Source organism: Coregonus clupeaformis, unplaced genomic scaffold, assembly GCF_020615455.1.
Source record: "Coregonus clupeaformis isolate EN_2021a unplaced genomic scaffold, ASM2061545v1 scaf0097, whole genome shotgun sequence".
NCBI classification, from domain to species: domain Eukaryota; kingdom Metazoa; phylum Chordata; class Actinopteri; order Salmoniformes; family Salmonidae; genus Coregonus; species Coregonus clupeaformis.
The window spans coordinates 680001-702040 of record NW_025533552.1 but is presented as its reverse complement, the minus strand read 5'-3'; the positions used below and the strand labels follow the sequence as shown (position 1 = coordinate 702040).

At 48.4% G+C, this 22040-nt stretch overlaps 1 protein-coding gene across 1 annotated transcript in view; it reads right to left on the bottom strand.

Annotated features, from left to right (window-relative positions):
* Positions 1–648: 648 nt before the first annotated feature.
* LOC121549698 (staphylococcal nuclease domain-containing protein 1) overlaps positions 649–22040 on the bottom strand; it is a 282207-nt gene continuing 260815 nt past the window's right edge. The window contains exons 23-24 of the mRNA XM_041861542.2: positions 3353–3397; positions 649–1725 (exon numbers count right to left, since the gene is read on the bottom strand). Coding sequence (XP_041717476.1) covers positions 1654–1725; positions 3353–3397 — 117 coding nt within the window. The 3' untranslated portion in view covers positions 649–1653. The remainder of the gene's footprint in view (positions 1726–3352; positions 3398–22040) is intronic.

Sequence of the window (22040 nt, the reverse complement as noted above, 5' to 3'; positions counted from 1 at the left end):
AGAGCATCTGCTAAATGACTGAAATGTAAACATAGCTCAAAAAAATGGATTTAACTGATCATGGTCTAAAATGACTAAATACTATTAAACACTGTGGATTTAATAGCTAAATCAGTTATGTTAGTTCTAAATAAACAGATAAACATCAAAATGTGTACACAAAACTATGCATGGCAACATTTACATATCAAAGGTGTACATTTATTTTGGCATCCAAAATGCTGTGTAGTCGATGCTCAACCCACTTACTGTCTGAACTGATGGAAAGCCAGTCACAAATAAAATGTGACACCAAACAACCACTTATCTGTCACTTAGGATTAAATATACCTGAATAGTACAGTCCCGTGTGTTGTGTCATTCTGTGGTAACAACACTGCTCAATTAGGATGCAAATGAGATCAAGGTGTGTAAGAGTCTTTTAAATGTAAGAGGTGACGTACCTTAAGTAGCACTGGTACTTTGTCCTTTGAGTAGAACTAGGACGCCATAGCCTGGTAAAACTATACTGAAAGCTGCGCTCTGCATGATTCAATGGTGAGTGCAGCATCCAGTCTGGTTTAAACCAGGCTAAGGACATTAACAGTCCTTGGTGAAATCTAGTTGCTTTGTCTGTTTGGCGATTTAATTCAAGTAACAACAACATGCTTCTTTTTTACAATTTGCTCATTTTTATTTAGCAGAATTTTTTAATACAATGACAAGGTCCGTCATAAGGAAACAAATTCAAACACTGTTTCTGCTACGGCATACAGAGACAGACAGAGAGAGCGAGAGAGAGAGCGAGAGAGATCATCATGTCACCATCATATGTAAACATTACAGAAAGAGGGAGGAGGAAGATGAGAAAATGCTGTTTGTCAAGGTGTTCTGAGAGAGAGAGAGAGAGAGAGAAGAAAAACGAGAACAAAACACTCCCAACATAAACGTCATTAAATGTCATATCACATAGGTATACATCAAGGACAGAAATAAGCTAATCTGTTTTTTTCCCCCTCTGTGTGGCTCTCCATCCAGCTTTTTAAAATAAACTTCATAAAACATTTTCAGCATAGCATTATTCATTTCTTGTCATTCATTTAGGAAGCATTTCTCTCTGTAAAAAGCTGTTAATAATAAAAGTGAATGGATCCTCTGCTTAAATGGAGCCTCTGTTAATTGATCCTCTGCTCCCCCTTCACAAGGCCTAGCCCCATTCCTGTACAACGGATAGCAGGGATTGGCTGTGGTAGGGATAGGGTAAGGTAGCGATGCACATGATTAGCTTACGTGGGCGTATGACGTCACTAATCACGAAACGTGCTGAAAGGATGACATAGCAATTAACGGAGCTCTGCATCAGGGGGAAGGAACATGATAAGAATGCCTGGTAGTGGCTTAGGAAGGGCCAGAGTAGAGGGACGATTGGACAGTCACTGGTTTATGATGGAAAGAGTTAATTGCTATAGCATGCTCTTTCAGAGTCAGAAGGGAGGTAGGAGGAGATGGCTGGAAGGGTGAACTTGGAATAAAAGGGAGAGAGAGAGAGAGAGAGAGTCAATGCTTGTCGTTTACTTTGTTTTATTTTAGTTGAATTGTTTTCTGTCACTTTTTCTCGTCCAATGAGTGCATCTCGTCTTCCGCGTTGGTCTTTGGAATGGCGTCGTGCGTTTTTCATTTTTTTAGTTTGTAGCCAAACTCGTCTGCGTCGTCGTCGCGGAAGTCTCCGTAGCGCCAGATGTTGAGCTGAGATACAACATGGAGACATAAAGGACCATGAGCGCTTAGTGAACAGCTGACAATAAAATAGACAAGCAACAAATAGTCTCACATTAACATTCAGTTCAAATGGGGAGCTTCAATGGCCGCCACATCCTCCCGTCAGCCTCCCTCGAAAGAGAGAGGGAGAGGGAGATACAGAGACAAGGTTCGAAAGAGAGAGAAAGAGGCCGGTAGAGAGAGAGGTTGAAAGGTAGAGAGAGAGAGAGCGAGGTAAAGAGAGAACATCAGTGTACTCTCACACCCCAGTGAGAACGAGGGGAGCATCATCATTGAATCCTTTCCAGAAGGGCCCCGGTGCTTCAGACACATCCCTGTCTATTCCCTTCTCCATGCCATTAAATCCACTCCGCTGAGCTCTGCATCCCTCATCAAGCATCCAAGCAATTTCCTGCTACATGTTCAGTTTGATGCGCAATGGGAGGAGCGGTGGAAGTGTGTGTGGGGGGGGTGCATTCTAGGTGTGTGCGTGATAAGTTGTGTGTGTGTGTGGGGGGGTGTTTAAAGCGGATTTCTAGGTGTGTGTGTGTGAGATGTTTCAAGACGACACCAACCGAGGCCCCCTCCTCTCCTCATCAGCTGTGTTCAGCTGTTAACGTGACGATTCACAGCCAATTAGCGCCCATGCTAATTAGCGCTAGTCGTTAGGAAGCGGCTGCCATGTCGTCAATGTTGTCCTTCCTGTTTCTTTTCCTTTTCTTTCCATGCGTTGTCACTCGTTGCCTGTGATTGGGCGATTGTTTGAGCATGCCGTTGTGTGATTGGACAATATGTCAAAGCAGGGAGTGTTTGTCTTATGACTGGCTGTTGGAGAGAACTGTGCCTTCTTGAAGGTCACAGTGTTTAAGGAGGATACATTAATTTTCACCGGTTTACCATAAAGCAGGTAAAACAAGCATCCCAAGATTAGACAAACTAATCTATATAAGGTTATTGGGCTATGCTCTTGGGCAAGATACGGTAAACAGTTACTGTATAACTATGAGTATTAGGATTGAGAGGTGTAATCTCAAGGATAAATTAAACTGGGACATACTTAAACGGGTAAAACCATATGCATTTTTATATGCTCTGTCATCTGACTAGACGATTGGCTATTGTACCTAAGCAGGTACAACCACCTGCGTTTGGATTGGTTGCTGTGCTGTGAGCGGACACAGCGATTGGCCCTGGGATGTGCGGAGGCTGGCAAGAGGCCTGTGTGTCATGTGGACACCATCTATCCCTCTCTCCCTCTCCATCCCTTGCTTTCTTTCCATCAGCGTGGGCCTGCACAGACTGTGGGCGAGCGTCCATATAGGACAGCACTGCCTGCCAATGAGATGTGTAATGTCTTCAGAGAACAGACAGGTGGAGCGCAAGAGAGAGGGAGCAGTGAAATGAAGGAGATCTCTTTTTTTCTACTAGTAGTTGTAATTACTGCTTTGGAAACACTGGTTTACCCATCATACCAATAAAGCTAGGCTGAATTTGTATTGTGTTGAGCGAGGTAGTACGAAAGAGGGAGAGAAAAGTGAGAAAGAGAGGGAGCGAGGTAGAGAGAGAGGGAGAGAGCAAGAGAGAGGGAGCAAGAGAGGTAGAGAGAGTAACTTACCCTGGCAGTCTTGGCAGACTCCTGACCGTTGAGATACTCTGTCACCTGAGAGAGAAAGAGAGAGAACATGCATTAGTGAACATGCATTAGTGTTTCTCTCTGTGGAGAGAAACACATGGGGTGCATCTCAACTCTCTAAAGTAGCCTCCTCCACTCGTCTCCTTCCCTTCATTCAATATCAGCTCAGTGCAGATGAATGAGAAGGACAAAAGTGGAGGACGCCACTTTAGACTATCGACACGCACCGACAAACGCATTCCCACCCATAGATTCATAATACACATATCGACAGGCTACATTGTTAGCACTGCAAGGCATACGGTAACAACAAAAAGAGCTAGGTCATCATCAGATCAATAGGAAACACGGATGCTAACGGCTAGCCCACGTGCTAACAGACTAACACAACAGTGAGCAATCAGGCCAAGTGGCTCTCATCTATACAGCGAGCTAGCTTTCAGCGATTCCTATTTAGCATTTACTTACAATCAAAATGCATTCACATTTCACACGTCAGCGCTAGGCTAGCAGGGTGAGAGAGGCGCCCTACCTGCCTACACTAGTGATGAAATCAGACCTGTATTGTGATTGTACTGCATCACAAGGGTAGGTGATTAGTCTGCGATGGCACTGATAGAGCATTGAATGGTTGAAATAGAGTGAGAAAGTCAGAAGCCTAGGCTCTGTAGGATATTGAGGTCTGTAAATGAAGTGGATTGTGTTTGTATATGTGTGTCTACGTCCAGGTCTTTATTAGGGCTGGGAATTATGATATTATCACGATACTTAGGTGCTGATACGATATGTATTGCAATTATCACAATTGTATATGTATTGCGATTCGATACTGTGATTCTATTACGATTTGATGTTCCAAACATATTGCTCACCATATGTCTGCTTCAGAGGGTCAAGACAGAGCCACGAGAAAACAAGTTTTGATCAGTCATGGAAGTAAAAGTGCTGAAAACAAATTGGCTCCCTATTTAAAAAGAAGATGGAGAACAAGCTATTGGAATTTTGGTGTGCAGGTACAGCCAACTAGCGCAAAAATAATATTGCGATATTGTCAAAATGATACGATATATAGTCAAAAATGTAGTCTTTGTGTATGGGATTAGGCTAGCTTGGATAGACAGGATTTGACTCGGCAGAGAGAGAGAGAGAGAGAGAGAGAGAGAGAGAGAGTCCATTCACAAGATGGAGGGTGGGTTGGAGAGGAGAAAATGGGTGATAGGGGAGAGTTGGGAGAGGGAAGAGGAGTGGGGAAGAGAGAGGGGTTGAAGGCGTTGGGAGGGGGGAGAATAGGAGTGAGGGGAAGGGGTGGAGGAGGATGAGAAGAGAGGGGATGGATAAGGAGGAGAGAAGGGGTGAGAGGGTGAAGAGAGTGAGTCAAAGGTTGAGGGGGGGAGAGGATGAGACAGTCTACTCTATACAGTACCATATTAACCACAGAGGGTTCCATCATGTATCATAACTTATCAGCAGAACAGATGAGACTCCCAGCCAAGGATATTAACACATATAGGAGGACGGCAGATGTTGAAAACTGCAGAGCGTGGATTCTGCATCGGGTTTAATTGCTTAGCTAGCTGGTATACACCGGTTCATTTGATAGCAACACAGAACACACAATGAGGGTCTGGAAGAAGAAAAACACTTCAGTACAGCTGGATCGTACAGCTGTGTGTGTGTGTTAAAGTGTGTGTGAGTGTGTGATAAAGTGTGTGTGTGGGAGAGATGGAGAGAGAGTGCAGTGCTTGTGTGTGTGTGTGTGAGAGAGTGCAGTGCTTGTGTGTGTGTGAGAGAGACAGAGACTGTGTGTGTGTGTGTGTGTGTGCGTGCGCGGGCTCTCGAAAACTGCTACCGCTGCATAAGCCATCAATCAAAGCGAACTAAGAGTGTGATTTTAGAAAAGGGGACAGCAGATGTTAACATCTCTCCTTACCAAACAGATGTCTCCATATGGAGGTCCTAGTCAATGGCATTAATGTCTTACTTAAGAGGTCTCTGGTGAAATTTGAGCGGCTGGGAGGGGTCCCGATACGCCATCTTAAAAGTATTTTCGTGCCTCGTTTCCTTCATGACTTCTGATGTAGGTTAAATGCACTGGATGGAATTCCATCATCTTGCCATTTCCTTTCCTTATGAATTTGAAAATACTTGTTAGGATCATCCACCACCGACCCACCTATCCTCTGTTTTGGAGGCCTCTTTAGACTAACCCCATCTCAATAATGACGTCATATTCCCTTCTTACAGTGCATTACTTTGGTCCTGGCCAATAGCAGGGGACTACAAGGAGGCATTACTTTGGTCCTGGCCAATAGCAGGGGAGTATATGGAGGCATTACTATATAAATGAAAGGGTGCCAGGCAGCTAGCCAAGCTCTTTGTCCTTTAACTAAGGGGTGCCTTCCTGACAGACAAGTCTCCTGCTGTTCTCTTCAGTACAGTATGTGAGAGACGGAAACCAGTGTGTGTATGTGTGCCTAGCATCCTCCTAACATGGGCCCATATGCTGTTCCAGAAAAGCCCTTTCAGGACCATTTTCACAGCCACCAGAGTGGCTCTACTTCCAGTGGAGTAGGGACAATCACTAGCCATTCAACCAGCAAACAAAAATAATACGGAATTAAATATCTCAACTAAATGAATAAACACGGTAGGTGGGGGTAGGCTTTGTGTATTTCAGAATGATGGTAGGTGGGGAGAGGAGGAAGAGCGAGAGAGAGCGAGAGACAGAGAGAGAGAACGCGAGAGCGAGAGACAGAGAGAGAGCACGAGCGACAGACAGACAGACAGACAGAGCGAGAGAGAGTGAGAGAAAGAGAAAGGGATAGGCAGATAGAATAGTACTGGATGTCCCCACAGAGCTCCATATGCCAGACAGATGCCCCTGGTACAATCTATACCAGTCTGGTGATGGTGAACAACCTGCCTCTACCTGGCAGACTGGGAGGTGGTGGGAATATGGTGTTGTTGGTCAGAGAGAGTGTGTAGAATAAGACTAAGTAAGAGTGTGTGTGTGTTTGGTGGATCAGTATGCATAGGTGGTGTTTTGGGGATTGTGTGTGTGTGTGTGTGTGTGTCTACAAGCTCAGGTGGTGTTTTGGAGCGAGTGTGTGAATGTGCTAGATGGCAGGTTTTTGGCAGGAGGTCTGTGAGTGACTATCTATTATTTCTCAGAACGTGTGAAAACGGCCAAGATTTTGGATGAACAGATCCTGTGCATCCTGTTTTTGGTACAGAGAGTACATTCGTTACCATAGTGTCTGACTCAATGCAGATGATGCCTTAGAACCCCATTACAGTCAATCTGGAATAATGTTCTTCATTTTGTACAACAAAGCTACCGCTCGTTAGCAACACTAAGTATCAGTCGTATTAGACACTCGATGCCTTGTCCAACTTGCAAAACATCCCTGTTTCTTTCTCTCTCTTTCCCTCTCTCTCCCTTTCCCCTGAAACACAAAAAGAGAGACCAAATGTATTCCATTTTCTGAATAGCCAGCAATGGATTAACAACTGTATCCAAGTCCAACTTATCTTCTGAACAGTCTGCCTCTGTACTTCTGAATAACAACTACTCCTCGCTTCGTAGTTCTTGCCGGGCTTGTCTGACTCTGCAGTCCTGGGTGTTACTCTTAAAGCTGCAATATGGAACTTTTTGGGCGACCTGACCAAATTCACATAGAAAGTCTAAGAAGCGGTATATCTGTTCTACGTGTGCTATTTCTATGCTTCCCGTTCTTAAGTTTCGGCTTTGTACACCAGTTTCAAACAGCTGAAAATACTTTATTTATGGTTATGAAAAATATATTTCACAGTGGTTTAGATGGTACAATGATTCTCTACACTATACTTGCTTGTTTTGTCACATAAACTGAAATTAGGCTAACCATTAGAATTTTAGCAACCAGGAAATGGCGGAGCTATTTCTGCATAGTGCATCTTTAAGTGATATCCCTCACAGAGAAAACTAAACCACTATCTGTCTGTCTGTCTGTCTGTCTATCTGTTCAATGAATAGTTCATGGCGAAGGGAGAGGAGACTGTTCTCCCATCTCTCCAGACATCCTGGTAACATGGATTTGATTTGAAAAGCCCCTCTTTTAATCTGCTCCCTTGAGGCTGTGTATGTGAGTATGTAAGCGAGTGTATGTGTGTGTGCATGTAAGTGTGTGTGTGCATGTAAGTGTATGCGTGTGTGTGTCAGTGAGTGTGTGTGAGTATGGTATGTCTGCCTGTGTGTGTCTGTGTGTGTATTTGCGTGACAGTGCGCGTCTGCATGCGTGTGTCTGTCCCTGAAGTCCCTGTCTGAGGCATGCTGGGACAGGCCCCGGTGCATGCTGGTAGCTCCAGCAGTGTGGTCTGTCGGTGGCGTTCAGGCAGCAAGGGGCACAACTTGGCGTGACAGCGCCCGCAGGTTCAACGAGTTAAGGAGGACCAACGACAGGGGAGCGCCCCATCAGAGGACCTGGCTTCCGTGAGTGCATACACACACGCAGATCCACTCTTGGATAGGGCTGTTACGGTGACCGTATTACCGTCACACCGACGGTCACGAGTCAGGACCGCAGTCAAATTCCATGTGACCGTTTAGTCACGGTAACTAGGCTTCTCCAAGATCTGATGCTGCTCATTAGTATCCTACCAAACTTGCTAACTGCCTGGTACTCAGCACTCTATTGTCCCTCTAATCACTCTGACATCAATGCAAATGTCACCGAAAATCTAATCAAACACTTCATGAGAGCCCATGAGCTCATGTTGCGCAACATTTCTATAGGCTATGCAAGTTTGGATGACCTCTATTAAAAAGAGGATCATCAGCTTTCTATAGGCTTACTATATTTATTTATACATTTTCCTAATATTAAGCACATTGCTTCACTTTACAACAGGAGTAAACCTCCCGAGTGGCGCAGTGCTAGCTGTGCCACTAGAGATCCTGGTTCGAATCCAGGCTCTGTCGTAGCCGGCCGCGACCGGGAGACCCATGGGGCGGCACACAATTGGCCCAGCGTCGTCCAGGGTAGGGGAGGGAATGGCCGGCAGGGATGTAGCTCAGTTGGTAGAGCATGGCGTTTGCAACGCCAGGGTTGTGGGTTCGATTCCCACGGGGGAAAAAAAAAAAAAATGTATGCACTCACTAACTGTAAGTCGCTCTGGATAAGAGCGTCTGCTAAATGACTAAAATGTAAATGTAAAAATGAGTATAGCCTACCTTGCTGGCATGAAAATTAACCACGGGAAAGCCAGATCAGGGCCAAACATAAGGACAACTCAGAGTATGCTATTCTGTTCTTCTGCAATAGACTACATTTTCTTAATATCATGTTTCTTTAGACCTGTCTAAATTAAATAATGTATTTATTGTGATGGTGTAGGCTATATTAAATGGATCTATTAGACTTGTTTAAATGTAGATGTTCCAAAGGTCTGCATCAGTGGCTTGTAAGCTATGCGTGGAAGCCAGGAGATGCTAAACGTGTTTATGTTAATTAACGGTCAATTACCGTGAGACCGGCAGTCATTTGCTTGACAATCACCGGCTGACAAAATGTCACGACCACAGCCCTACTCTAGAATAGAAACATTGTCAACTAGCTTTTTTAAAAAGGTATGTGGGCCTAGTTCATCTTCACACACACATACACACCAGGTAGAGACATGAAAGTACAAGGCAGAGACACACGCAGGCTGAGAACTTTGAGATTCAACCTACACAAGTGCATTTGATGGTAAAATACACAGACAGACCAATGTAATCATGTTTCTTGTAGGTCATTTTCCACTGAAAGAAAATGTTGACCATATAAACCAGCCTAAATGATTATGATACAAATCAAGTATAAAAAAGGGAACCCTATAGACATAGTTAAAGAGGAGTTGGCTAAAGAGGAGTTGGCTAAAGAGGAGTTGGTTAAAAAGGAGCTGGCTAAAGAGGCATTGGTTAAAGAGGAGCTGGCTAAAGAGGAGTTGGCTAAAGAGGAGTTGGCTAAAGAGGAGTTGGCTAAAGAGGAGTTGGCTAAAGAGGGGTTGGCTAAAGAGGAGTTGGCTAAAGAGGAGTTGGCTAAAGAGGAGTTGGTTAAAGAGGAGCTGGCTAAAGAGGGGTTGGCTAAAGAGGAGTTGGCTAAAGAGGAGCTGGCTAAAGAGGAGTTGGCTAAAGAGGAGCTGGCTAAAGAGGAGCTGGCTAAAGAGGAGCTGGCTAAAGAGGAGTTAGCAGAAAACTGGGGCAGACCTAGGTTAGAGTATTGGCTCCAAAGTCTGAATAGGACTAGCAGTAATACTTATTTTATTTCTCTCTTCTATTGTCTCTCCCCATGAGATCACCCACTGTGAAGTGACTGAAGTTTAAATGACCTACACCCACTCTCCAACCCCAGCCCTCACTGCCCCCCTCTGGCTCTATGTCCTCTCCTGACCCCAGGGTGCGGGGGAGGCAGGAGTGTGTGTGTGTGGTCGGGCCAGGGGAAATAGAGCTTGGCTAGTAGCGCGTGTCACTGTCACCCTGGACATGTCACAAGGCCCTCAGAGCACTGCTGCTGGCGGTGTGTGTGTGTGTGTGGGTATGAGAGGTAGGGTCGATATGAAAGTGTCCATTAGGCGTCCAATACGAACGCTTACTGGTTAATGAAGTATCGAACAGTCAGAAGGAAGGGGACATGCTTTTCCACACTCCACAGAGCACTGAGGGTGTGGGGGTTTGATGGGACATGACAGGAACCCATGGGTGAGGGGGTCGATGGCAAGCTGTCAACCAGACAAAAAGTTGGTTGAAAGTACTGCAAAAAGTCATTGATTAAACCACAACAAAAGAGTTTGCCTGTATGTCTCAGAACTGTCTATCCTTACTGCTTATGATAGGTGAGTGATTGTCTGTGTCTCTGTGTGTGTGTGTCTGTAGGGCCTCGGAGACCCCCAGAGTTCGTGCTGCTATTCAGTACTCAATGTATCTCCGCTGTTCACTGATAAGGCTGTATTAACCGACAAACCTACACTTCCCATGTGGCATCTCATCTCTACCCCACTGTTCAATTACACTGATAGAATAAACTACATTTCCCATGAGGCATCACAGCAATGCCCTACAGCACAATTACCCTGTAATAGAATAAACTGCATTTCCCATGGGGCATCATGTTTGTGCCCTCAGCACAATAGAAAAAACTACACACCCCCAAAGCACCTCATTTGTTCCCCTCGGCACAATTACACCAAAATGTAACAACTTCACTTGCGCATTTTCACCCAACAGAACAATGACACTGTAACCCATATAACACCTGCAAAGAAACTACACTTCATACGACGCACCGCATTTGTCCTCTCGTAGTAAAATGTACACTGCAACTCTCCAAAACACTACATTTCCCACGAGGCAGTACATCCATCCCTTCACAATAGTGCAATTTACCTACACAGACAGCTGATCCCCAGCTCTCATATCCCCCTTCAGCTTGGGCTTCAAGCAGCAGCGTACATCCTCTAAGCTCTCAGGCTCCATCCACATCACAACTGCTCTCCCACAGGCTGCCTTCTGCTCTCTCCCTCCCTCCCAAAACACTCACATGCCTGCATCAGCACAAACACACAACAAACACTGGAGGTAGCGCCGCTAACACCGGAGCTAACACACAAACACACATGGGAGCTAACGCTAGCTAACACCAAAGTCAAAACAACAATGCTAGCTCAAAGAGCTAGGTGAGTGTTGTGTGTTAGCTTATGTTGCTACAAAGAGTCAACCAGGGCATAAAATTAACACCCACCACCCGCGGGTTTATTTAGGTGTTGGAGGGTAAAAATGTATATTTCACCAGCCACGTTGGCGGGTGGTCAATTTGCAGGGCTCTACAGTGCGAGCATTACGTTCGTATTTGCAAATAAAAATATAGTAAAAAGTCAAGTATGAGCACATGAGCTGCACTGGCTGTTTTCAAAGTATTTCTGCCATTTTGTTTCATAGCTGCTAATCACACAAAGAAATATGAATCTATATCCCACCTCACACAGCAACACTACCTGGCTGGGCAGATTTGTGCACTGTGCTGACAAATTAATTTTTGGAGGCTCTGCTCACAGGCATAAAAGTTGGTCTGATGTACTCAACATTTACAAAGTGAGACTTTGTCCTCGTGTTTCTTGGCTATTTACATTGTTTTGTTCACAAGGTCGGTTGATTTTCAATGTTAGTTTGAGTCTGCTGCTTCAACTGATAGCAAAGAGATGCTGTCTACTCCTAGTCAGATCCAAAATCTCACACTCACAGACATGTGACAGGACTCCAGTGGCCTGGTTACCACGGTAACCTCCCACTCAAAAGTGGCAGCTGAACATTGTCTCATCTGATATTTTCTCAGGTCACAAAAATGAAATGAAATGGAGCTATATATCACATTATTTCTTACTAATAAATGTTTTGTTTTAGAAACATTAAGCATGGTCATCAGTTTGTTGTGTATTTTCTTTTAGGTAATTATGGCGCAAAAATACTTTGGCTGGTAGATTTTTCCATCTAACAGCCACAGTGGCTGGTGGACCAAAAAGTACATTTTAGGCCCTGGAGCCAACACCGCGGTCAAAAGAAGTACTAGGGAAGTGTTGTGTGTTAGCCTTTGAAGCTAAGAAGGGAGAGTTAGCGTTTGAAGCTAACTGTACACGCAGCTTGTTTCATCTGAGGCCCAAAAACTTTTGGAACAAATGTTCTATTGAAAAGGACCAGAGACTAGGGATAATATACGAGGTTCATGCTATGTCGGTGATTGATAATTAGCGAGAGGCATCTGTGTTTTGTAATTGATTGTTAATTAGCAAACGGGGAGATGATTAGCTTGTAGAGCTAATGAACTTTTTCGCTCGATGACAGTGTTCGCTTAGCGCAGTCTGATTGTGTGAGACGGGTTGGGAGTCAGTCAGTCATCTGACGTCATCGCCTTTGGTTGGCCTACTTTTACTGTGGTGATCGAGCACCAAGATGGTGTCTGTACGACCATACTGGAACATAATGGTTTTTAATAGACTTCAACTTCAGTCATAGAATGAATCACTGTTGTGTCAGAATGGTCTCTGTCTGTCTGTCTGTGTGTGTGTGTGTGTGTGTGTGTGTGTGAGACAGTATGCTGTGAATGTGGCTGACAAGTGAATACTCTCTCTATGAAAGAATGTGAATGTATTTGTGTGTGTGTGTGCGAGAGAGCGAGAGTGAGAGAGAAAGACAAACAGAAAATGAGAGAGATAAAGGGAGAGTGTAAGAGAACGCGCGTGAGAAAGAGACATGCAGACAGAAAAAGACAGAGAGAGATTGGGTCCAAATCCAGTACAATAAGATTAAAAGTGTTTGCTGTGCAAAAGTGTGACGAAAATGGCCCGCTGATCGTGGTGTTATCCACTACCATTGATCTGGCAGACAGACAGCAGATGCAGTGTGGCAGTTATGGGGATGGGTCTGGTAGTTATGGGGATGGGTCTGGTAGTTATTGGGATGGGTCTGGCAGTTATGGGGATGTGGGTCTGGCAGTTATGGGGATGTGGGTCTGGCAGTTATGGGGATGGGTCTGGCAGATATGGGGATGGGTCTGGCAGATATGGGAATGGGTCTGGTAGTTATGGGGATGGGTCTGGTAGTTATGGGGATGGGTCTGGTAGTTATGGGGATGGGTCTGGCAGTTATGGGGATGGTCTGGCAGTTATGGGGATGGTCTGGCAGTTATGGGGATGGGTCTGGTAGTTAAAGGGATGGGTCTGGTAGTTAAAGGGATGGGTCTACTCAAATCAAAAACATTATTGGTCGCGTACACAGATTTGCAGATGTTATCGCAGGTGCAGCAAAATGCTTGTGTTTCTAACTCCAACAGTGAAGCAATAATACCTAGTAAAAATAAAGAAATTAAGAAATATCAGAACGAGCAATGTTAGAAATATGTATATATGATGGTGTGTGTAGACAGTATGGACAGTATGTGAATAGAAAAGGTGTGTACAGCATTAATTATATAGGATGAGCCATGACTAGAATACGTATATACATATAAAGTGGGGAAAAACAGTACGTAAACATTAAAGTGATCAGTGTTCAATGACTATGTACAGCATAGGGCAAAGCAGTCTCTAAGGTGCAGGGTAGAGTACCGGGTGATAGCCGGCTAGTAACAGTGACTAAGGTTCAGGGCAGGGTACTGGGCAGAGGCCGGCTAGTGGTGACTATTTAACAGTCTGATGGCCTGGAGATAGAAGCTGTTTTTCAGTCTCTCGGTCCCAGCTTTGATGCACCTGTACTGTCTAGATTGTAGTGGGGTTAACAGGCCGTGGCTCGGGTGGTGGAGGTCCTTGATGATCTTCTTGGCCTTCCTGTGACACTGGGTGCTGTAGCTGTCCTGGAGGGCAGGCAGTGTGCCCCGATGATGCGTTGGGCTGACTGCACCACCCTCTAGAGAGCCCTGTGGTTGCAGATGGTGAAATTACTGTGGTGATACAGCCCGACAGGATGCTCTCAATGGTGCATCTGTAGAAGTTTGTGAGGGTCTTAGGGTTGAAGAGGCTCTGTTGCGCCTTCTTCACCACACTGTCTGTGTGAAGGGACCACTTCAGGTCGTCAGTGATGTGCACGCCGAGGAACTTGCAGCTTTTGACCCTCTCCACTGCGGCCCCATCGATATGAATGGGGGAGTGCTCTCTCTTCTGTCTCCTGTAGTCCACGATCAACTCCTTAGTTTTGTTGACGTTGAGGGAGAGGTTATTTTCCTGGCACCACTCCGCCAGGGCTCTCACCTCCTCCCTGTAGGCTGTTGGTAATCAGGCCTACCACTGATGTGTCGTCAGCGAAATTGACTGAGTTGGAGACATGCACGGCCACGCAGCCATGGAGGATATGTGAGTACAGGAGGGGGCTGAGCATGCACCCCTGTGGGGCCCCCATGTTGAGGATCAGCGTGGCAGAGGTGTTGTTGCCTACCTTCACCACCTGGGGTCAGCCCGTCAGGAAGTCTAGGACCCAGTTGCACAGGGAGGGGTTCAGACCCAGGGCCCTAAGCTTAGTGATGAGCTTGGAGGGCACTATGGTGCTGAAGGCTGAGGTGTATTCAATTAACTGTATTCTTACATAGGTATTTCTCTTGTCCAGGTGGGATAGGGTAGTGTACAGTGCAATGGCGATTGCGTCGTCCGTGGAGCTGTTGGGGCGATATGCAAATTATAGTGGGTCTAGGGTGTCGGTAAGGTGGAGGTGATATGTCCTTAACTAACCTCTCAAAGCACTTCATGATGACAGAAGTGAGTGCTACGGGGCGATAGTCATTTAGTTCAGTTACCTTTGCTTTCTTGGGTACAGGAACAATGGTGGACATCTTGAAGCAAGTGGGGACAATGGACTCGGATATGGAGAGATTGAATATATCCATAAACACTTCAGCCAGATGGTCTGCCCATGCTCTGAGGACGCAGCTTGGGATGCCGTCTGGGCTGGCAGCCTTGTAAGGGTTAATACGCTTAAATGACTTACTCACGTCGGCCACGGAGAACAAGAGCACACAGTCCTTTCCCCAGTATCCCCCCCAACACACACCTTTCCCCACCATCCCCCCCAACCCACACCTAATATTTAACCCCATTTACAAGGAATGGAATGTTGTTATCGAAGGGAGGCATGAAGCAGAATCTGGAAGGGGGGGCTGAGAGAGAGGAGAGATGGCAGGATTGGGCTAAGGCAGAGCGTAAATAATCAGCATTAACAGCGTTTGAAATCACATCTCATTTAGAATGAAAGGTCTGATCCATCGCCGTTTACTTTAATGCCTGTGGATTATAATTCATCATTGCGGCGCTCTCAAAGACATGCAAATGCATGCAAATTCTGGACGCTAGCACCTTGCCTTCCCATATTGCTGTGCACAACCTCTCTTTGGGCTAGGTGAGATGGATAGGACGAAAATTGAGAGAGGGATGGAAGGAGAGACAGGAGTAGGAGAAGAAAGAGATGGATGGGAAGGAAAATGGAGAAGGGGAGGTCGAGCGAGAGACAGGGGAAGATGGAAGGAGAGGCAGAGAGAAGGTGAGCATAGGAGAGATGGATGAAGAGAGAGAGCAAATGGAAAAAGGGAGTGAGAGAGACATTAAAAGGGATGGGAGGAGCGAGTGAGTGCTCAGTGTGCGGGTGGCGGCATGCCAGGGGTGGAAGAGTGCCACTCTAGCCGACAGAGTAGGGAGGGGGAGTTAGTGCCAGGGCTCTCCCTAAAGACGGCATCCCATGCCAGCCTGCCCGAGGGGCGAGGGTTCGAGAGCGAGGGGGAGGCATCTTCTTCATCATCACCCCACCACACGGTTTAAGGCTCTGAGGCAATGCGCGGCGGAGGAGGTGTATGTATGTGTGTGTCTGAGTGTGTGAGGCTAAGGGGGAGGACCAGCCGTTGGCCCTGCTAAAGTTGTTGGAGTTAGTGAGTTCTACAGGGAGTTCCTGACTCATTTTAGGATATGAGAGGAGAGAGCTCGGCAGTTCATACAGACTGCCTCCTGTCTGCATTGACCTGCTTTTCAGCCTGACACACACACTCTCCACCCCGACAGTAGAGTAGCTTGGGAGGGTGATGTGCTATCTGGACACACTGTTGAGCTCTTCTACAGAGGCTTTGGCCCTCTCCCTCTCTCTAGAAAGTCATACCTCCTAGGCTCACATTGGCAACTACCACCAGTAAGAACAGTGTGTGTGTGATCCAGTCTGAATGAACACCAGCTACGTACTGTTGGAATATCAATCCCCAGCAATATGTAAATGTTTCTATATAATAAGCCGATGCTGTGTCATTAATCATTGAAAGTATGAAGGCCAGCAGTTTTCATTTGATCACACATTAGTCAATGCAATTCACCCTAGATGTATGCCAGATCCCTGACTGCACTAAAGCAAACAGACAGCTGTTTTGATGATATAGTAACCTGATATATAATAACCTACTAACCTCTCATTTGAAATGTACTACCTGTGAATATAGTACATATAGCTATATGATATCATCAGTATGTATTCATGTAATAAACCACCTTCCTATAATAACGTCATTACTATGCATCACTATGTAGGCCGAATATTAAGCAAGAAGTAGCCTATGTCCTCTGTGTTGGAAGGCCTCTAGCTAACTGGCCTCCACGGCTCTGTGCTCTTATAGTTAGCCACTCTGGCCCTGCAGTGATGTGATTCTCTGTGTCTCTCTCTCTCTGTGTGTGTGTGTGTGTGTGTGTGTGTCTCTCTGTGTGTGTGTGTCTCGCTCTCTGTGTGTGTGTGTCTCTCTGTGTGTGTCTCTCTGTGTGTGTGTGTCTCTCTCTCTGTGTGTGTGTGTGCGTCTCTCTCTCTGTGTCTCTCTCTGTGTGTGTGTGTCTCTCTCTCTCTCTTTGTGTGTGTGTGTGTCTCTCTCTCTGTGTGTGTGTGTGTGTGTCTCTGTGTGTGTGTGTGTGAGTGCGTGTGTGTGTGCGTCTCTCTCTCTCTCTGTGTGTGTGTGTGTGTGAGTGTGTGTGTGTGTGCGTCTCTCTCTCTGTGTGTGTGTGCATCTCTCTCTCTCTCTGTGTGTGTGTGCGTGCGTGCGTCTCTCTCTCTCTGTGTGTGTGTGTGCGTGCGTGCGTCTCTCTCTCTCTCTGTGTGTGTGTGCGTCTCTCTGTGTGTGTGTGCGTGCGTGCGTCTCTCTCTCTCTCTCTGTGTGTGTGTGCGTGCGTGCGTTCGTCTCTCTCTCTCTCTGTGTGTGTGTGTGCGTGCGTGCGTCTCTCTCGCTCTCTGTGTGTGTGTGCCTCTCTCTCTCTGTCTCTGTGTGTGTGCCTCTCTCTCTATCTCTCTGTCTGTGTGTCTGTCTCTCTGTGTGTGTGTGTGTGTGTGCGTGCGTCTCTCTGTGTGTGTGTGCGTGCGTGCGTCTCTCTGTGTGTGCGTGCCTCTCTCTCTCTGTGTGTGTGCGTCTCTCTCTCTCTGTGTGTGTGCGTGCGTCTCTCTCTGTGTGTGTGAGTGCGTGCGTCTCTCTCTCTGTGTGTGCGTGCGTGCGTCTCTTTCTCTCTCTCTGTGTGCGTGCGTCTCTCTCTCTGTGTGTGTGTGTGTGTGCGTGCGTGCGTCTCTCTCTCTGTGTGTGTGTGTGCGTCTCTCTCTCTCTCTCTCTGTGTGTGCGTGCGTGCCTCTCTCTCTCTCTCTGTGTGTGTGTGTCTCTCTCTCTCTCTCTCTCTGTGTGTGCGTGCGTGCGTCTCTCTCTGTGTGTGCGTGCGTGCGTGCGTCTCTCTCTCTCTGTGTGTGTGTGCGTGCGTGCGTCTCTCTCTCTCTCTGTGTGCGTGCGTGCGTCTCTCTCTCTCTCTCTCTCTCTCTGTGTGCGTGCGTGCGTCTCTCTCTCTCTGTGTGCCTCTCTCTCTCTCGCTCTCTCTCTCTGTGTGTGTGCGTGCGTGCGTCTCTCTCTGTGTGTGTGTGCGTGCGTGCGTCTCTCTCTGTGTGTGTGTGCGTGCGTGCGTCTCTCTCTGTGTGTGTGCGTGCGTCTCTCTCTCTCTCTGTGTGTGCGTGCGTGCGTCTCTCTCTCTGTGTGCCTCTCTCTCTCTGTGTGTGTGTGCGTGCGTGCGTCTCTCTCTCTGTGTGTGTGTGCGTGCATGCGTCTCTCTCTCTCCGTGTGTGTGTGCGTGCGTCTCTCTCTCTCTCTCTCTGTGTGTGTGTGCGTGCGTCTCTCTCTCTGTGTGCGTGCGTGCGTCTCTCGCTCTCTGTGTGCCTCTCTCTCTGTGTGTGTGTGTGCGTGCATCTCTCTCTCTCTCTCTCTGTGTGCGTGCGTCTCTCTCTCTGTGTGTGTGTGTGCGTGCGTGCCTCTCTCTCTCTCTGTGTGTGCGTGCGTGCCTCTCTCTCTCTCTCTGTGTGCGTGCGTCTCTCTCTCTCTGTGTGCGTGCGTGCGTCTCTCTCTGTGTGTGCGTGCGTGCGTCTCTCTCTGTGTGTGTGCGTGCGTGCGTCTCTCTCTCTGTGTGTGCGTGCGTGCGTCTCTCTCTCTCTCTGTGTGCGTCGTCTCTCTCTCTCTGTGTGTGTGTGTGTGTGCGTGCGTGCGTCTCTCTCTGTGTGTGTCTCTCTCTCTCTCTCTGTGTGTGCGTGCGTGCCTCTCTCTCTCTCTGTGTGTGTGTGTCTCTCTCTCTCTCTCTCTGTGCGTGCGTGCGTGCGTCTCTCTCTGTGTGTGTGCGTGCGTGCCTCTCTCTCTCTGTGTGTGCGTGCGTGCGTCTATCTCTCTCTCTGTGTGTGTGCGTCTCTCTCTCTGTGTGTGTGTGTGCGTCTCTCTGTGTGTGTGTGTGTGTGCGTCTCTCTCTCTCTCTCTCTGTGTGTGCGTGCGTGCCTCTCTCTCTCTCTCTGTGTGTGTGTGTGTCTCTATCTCTCTGTGCGTGCGTCTCTCTCTCTGTGTGTGCGTGCGTGCGTCTCTCTCTCTCTGTGTGTGTGCGCGTGCGTGCGTCTCTCTCTCTCTCTCTGTGTGTGTGTGCGTGCGTGCGTTCGTCTCTCTCTCTCTCTGTGTGTGTGTGTGCGTGCGTGCGTCTCTCTCGCTCTCTGTGTGTGTGTGTGCCTCTCTCTCTCTGTCTCTGTGTGTGTGCCTCTCTCTCTATCTCTCTGTCTGTGTGTCTGTCTCTCTGTGTGTGTGTGTGTGTGTGCGTGCGTCTCTCTGTGTGTGTGTGCGTGCGTATGTCTCTCTCTCTCTGTGTGTGTGCGTGCCTCTCTCTGTGTGTGCGTGCCTCTCTCTCTCTGTGTGTGTGCGTCTCTCTCTCTCTGTGTGTGTGCGTCTCTCTCTCTCTGTGTGTGTGCGTCTCTCTCTCTCTGTGTGCGTGCGTCTCTCTCTCTGTGTGTGCGTGCGTCTCTCTCTGTGTGTGTGAGTGCGTGTCTCTCTCTCTCTGTGTGTGTGCGTGCGTGCGTCTCTCTCTCTGTGTGTGCGTGCGTGCGTGCGTCTCTCTCTCTCTCTGTGTGTGCGTGCGTCTCTCTCTCTGTGTGTGTGTGTGCGTGCGTGCGTCTCTCTCTCTGTGTGTGTGTGTGCGTCTCTCTCTCTCTCTCTCTCTGTGTGTGCGTGCGTGCCTCTCTCTCTCTCTCTCTCTGTGTGTGTGTGTCTCTCTCTCTCTCTCTCTCTCTCTGTGTGTGCGTGCGTGCGTCTCTCTCTGTGTGTGCGTGCGTGCGTGCGTCTCTCTCTCTCTGTGTGTGTGTGCGTGCGTCTCTCTCTCTCTCTCTCTGTGTGCGTGCGTCTCTCTCTCTCTCTCTCTCTCTGTGTGCGTGCGTGCGTCTCTCTCTCTCTGTGTGCCTCTCTCTCTCTCGCTCTCTCTCTCTGTGTGTGTGCGTGCGTGCGTCTCTCTCTGTGTGTGTGTGCGTGCGTCTCTCTCTGTGTGTGTGCGTGCGTCTCTCTCTCTCTCTGTGTGTGCGTGCGTGCGTCTCTCTCTCTGTGTGCCTCTCTCTCTCTCTGTGTGTGTGTGCGTGCGTGCGTCTCTCTCTCTGTGTGTGTGTGCGTGCATGCGTCTCTCTCTCTCCGTGTGTGTGTGCGTGCGTCTCTCTCTCTCTCTCTCTCTCTCTGTGTGTGTGTGCGTGCGTCTCTCTCTCTGTGTGCGTGCGTGCGTCTCTCGCTCTCTGTGTGCCTCTCTCTCTGTGTGTGTGTGTGCGTGCATCTCTCTCTCTCTCTCTCTCTGTGTGCGTGCGTCTCTCTCTGTGTGTGTGTGTGCGTGCGTGCGTGCCTCTCTCTCTCTCTCTGTGTGTGCGTGCGTGCCTCTCTATCTCTCTGTGTGTGCGTGCGTCTCTCTCTCTCTGTGTGCGTGCGTGCGTCTCTCTCTCTCTGTGTGCGTGCGTGCGTCTCTCTCTGTGTGTGCGTGCGTGCGTCTCTCTCTGTGTGTGTGCGTGCGTGCGTCTCTCTCTCTGTGTGTGCGTGCGTGCGTCTCTCTCTCTCTCTGTGTGCGTGCGTCTCTCTCTCTCTGTGTGTGTGTGTGTGTGCGTGCGTGCGTCTCTCTCTGTGTGTGTGCGTCTCTCTCTCTCTCTCTGTGTGTGCGTGCGTGCCTCTCTCTCTCTCTGTGTGTGTGTGTGTCTCTCTCTCTCTCTCTCTGTGCGTGCGTGCGTGCGTCTCTCTCTGTGTGTGTGCGTGCGTGCGTCTCTCTCTCTGTGTGTGCGTGCGTGCGTCTCTCTCTCTCTCTGTGTGTGTGCGTCTCTCTCTCTGTGTGTGTGTGTGCGTCTCTCTCTGTGTGTGTGTGTGTGCGTCTCTCTCTCTCTCTCTCTCTGTGTGTGCGTGCGTGCCTCTCTCTCTCTCTCTGTGTGTGTGTGTGTCTCTATCTCTCTCTCTGTGCGTGCGTCTCTCTCTCTGTGTGTGCGTGCGTGCGTCTCTCTCTCTCTGTGTGTGTGTGCGTGCGTGCGTCTCTCTCTCTCTCTCTGTGTGTGCGTGCGTGCGTCTCTCTCTCTCTCTCTGTGTGCGTGCGTCTCTCTCTCTCTCTCTGTGTGTGCGTGCGTCTCTCTCTGTGTGCTTGCGTGCGTCTCTCTCTCTCTGTGTGCCTCTCTCTCTCTCTGTGTGTGTGCGTGCGTGCGTCTCTCTCTGTGTGTGTGTGCGTGCGTGCGTCTCTCTCTCTCTCTCTCTGTGTGTGCGTGCGTGCGTCTCTCTCTCTGTGTGCCTCTCTCTCTCTCTCTGTGTGTGTGTGCGTGCGTGCGTCTCTCTCTCTCTGTGTGTGTGCGTGCGTCTCTCTCTCTCTGTGTGTGCGTGCGTCTCTCTCTCTCTCTCTCTGTGTGTGTGTGTGTGCGTGCGTCTCTCTCTCTGTGTGTGTGCGTGCGTGCGTCTCTCTCTGTGTGTGTGTGCGTGCGTGCGTCTCTCTCTGTGTGTGCGTGCGTGCGTCTCTCTCTCTGTGTGCCTCTCTCTCTCTCTGTGTGTGTGTGCGTGCGTGCGTCTCTCTCTCTCTGTGTGTGCGCGTGCGTCTCTCTCTCTCTGTGTGTGTGTGTGCGTGCGTCTCTCTCTCTGTGTGCGTCTCTCTCTCTCTGTGTGCGTGTGTGCGTCTCTCGCTCTCTGTGTGCCTCTCTGTGTGTGTGTGTGTGTGCGTGCGTGCGTCTCTCTCTCTCTGTGTGTGCGTGCGTGCGTCTCTCTCTGTGTGTGCGTGCGTGCGTCTCTCTCTGTGTGTGCGTGCGTGCGTCTCTCTCTGTGCGTGCGTCTTTCTCTGTGCGTGCGTCTCTCTCTCTCTCTGCCTCCTGTCTGCATTGACCTGCTTTTCAGCCTGACACACACACTCTCCACCCCGACAGTAGAGTAGCTTGGGAGGGTGATGTGCTATCTGGACACACTGTTGAGCTCTTCTACAGAGGCTTTGGCCCTCTCCCTCTCTCTAGAAAGTCATACCTCCTAGGCTCACATTGGCAACTACCACCAGTAAGAACAGTGTGTGTGTGATCCAGTCTGAATGAACACCAGCTCCGTACTGTTGGAATATCAATCCCCAGCAATATGTAAATGTTTCTATATAATAAGCCGATGCTGTGTCATTAATAATTGAAAGTATGAAGGCCAGCAGTTTTCTCTCTGTGTGTGTGCGTGCGTCTCTCTCTCTCTCTCTGTGTGTGCGTGCGTGCGTCTCTCTCTCTGTGTGCCTCTCTCTCTCTCTGTGTGTGTGTGCGTGCGTGCGTCTCTCTCTCTGTGTGTGTGTGCGTGCATGCGTCTCTCTCTCTCCGTGTGTGTGTGCGTGCGTCTCTCTCTCTCTCTCTCTC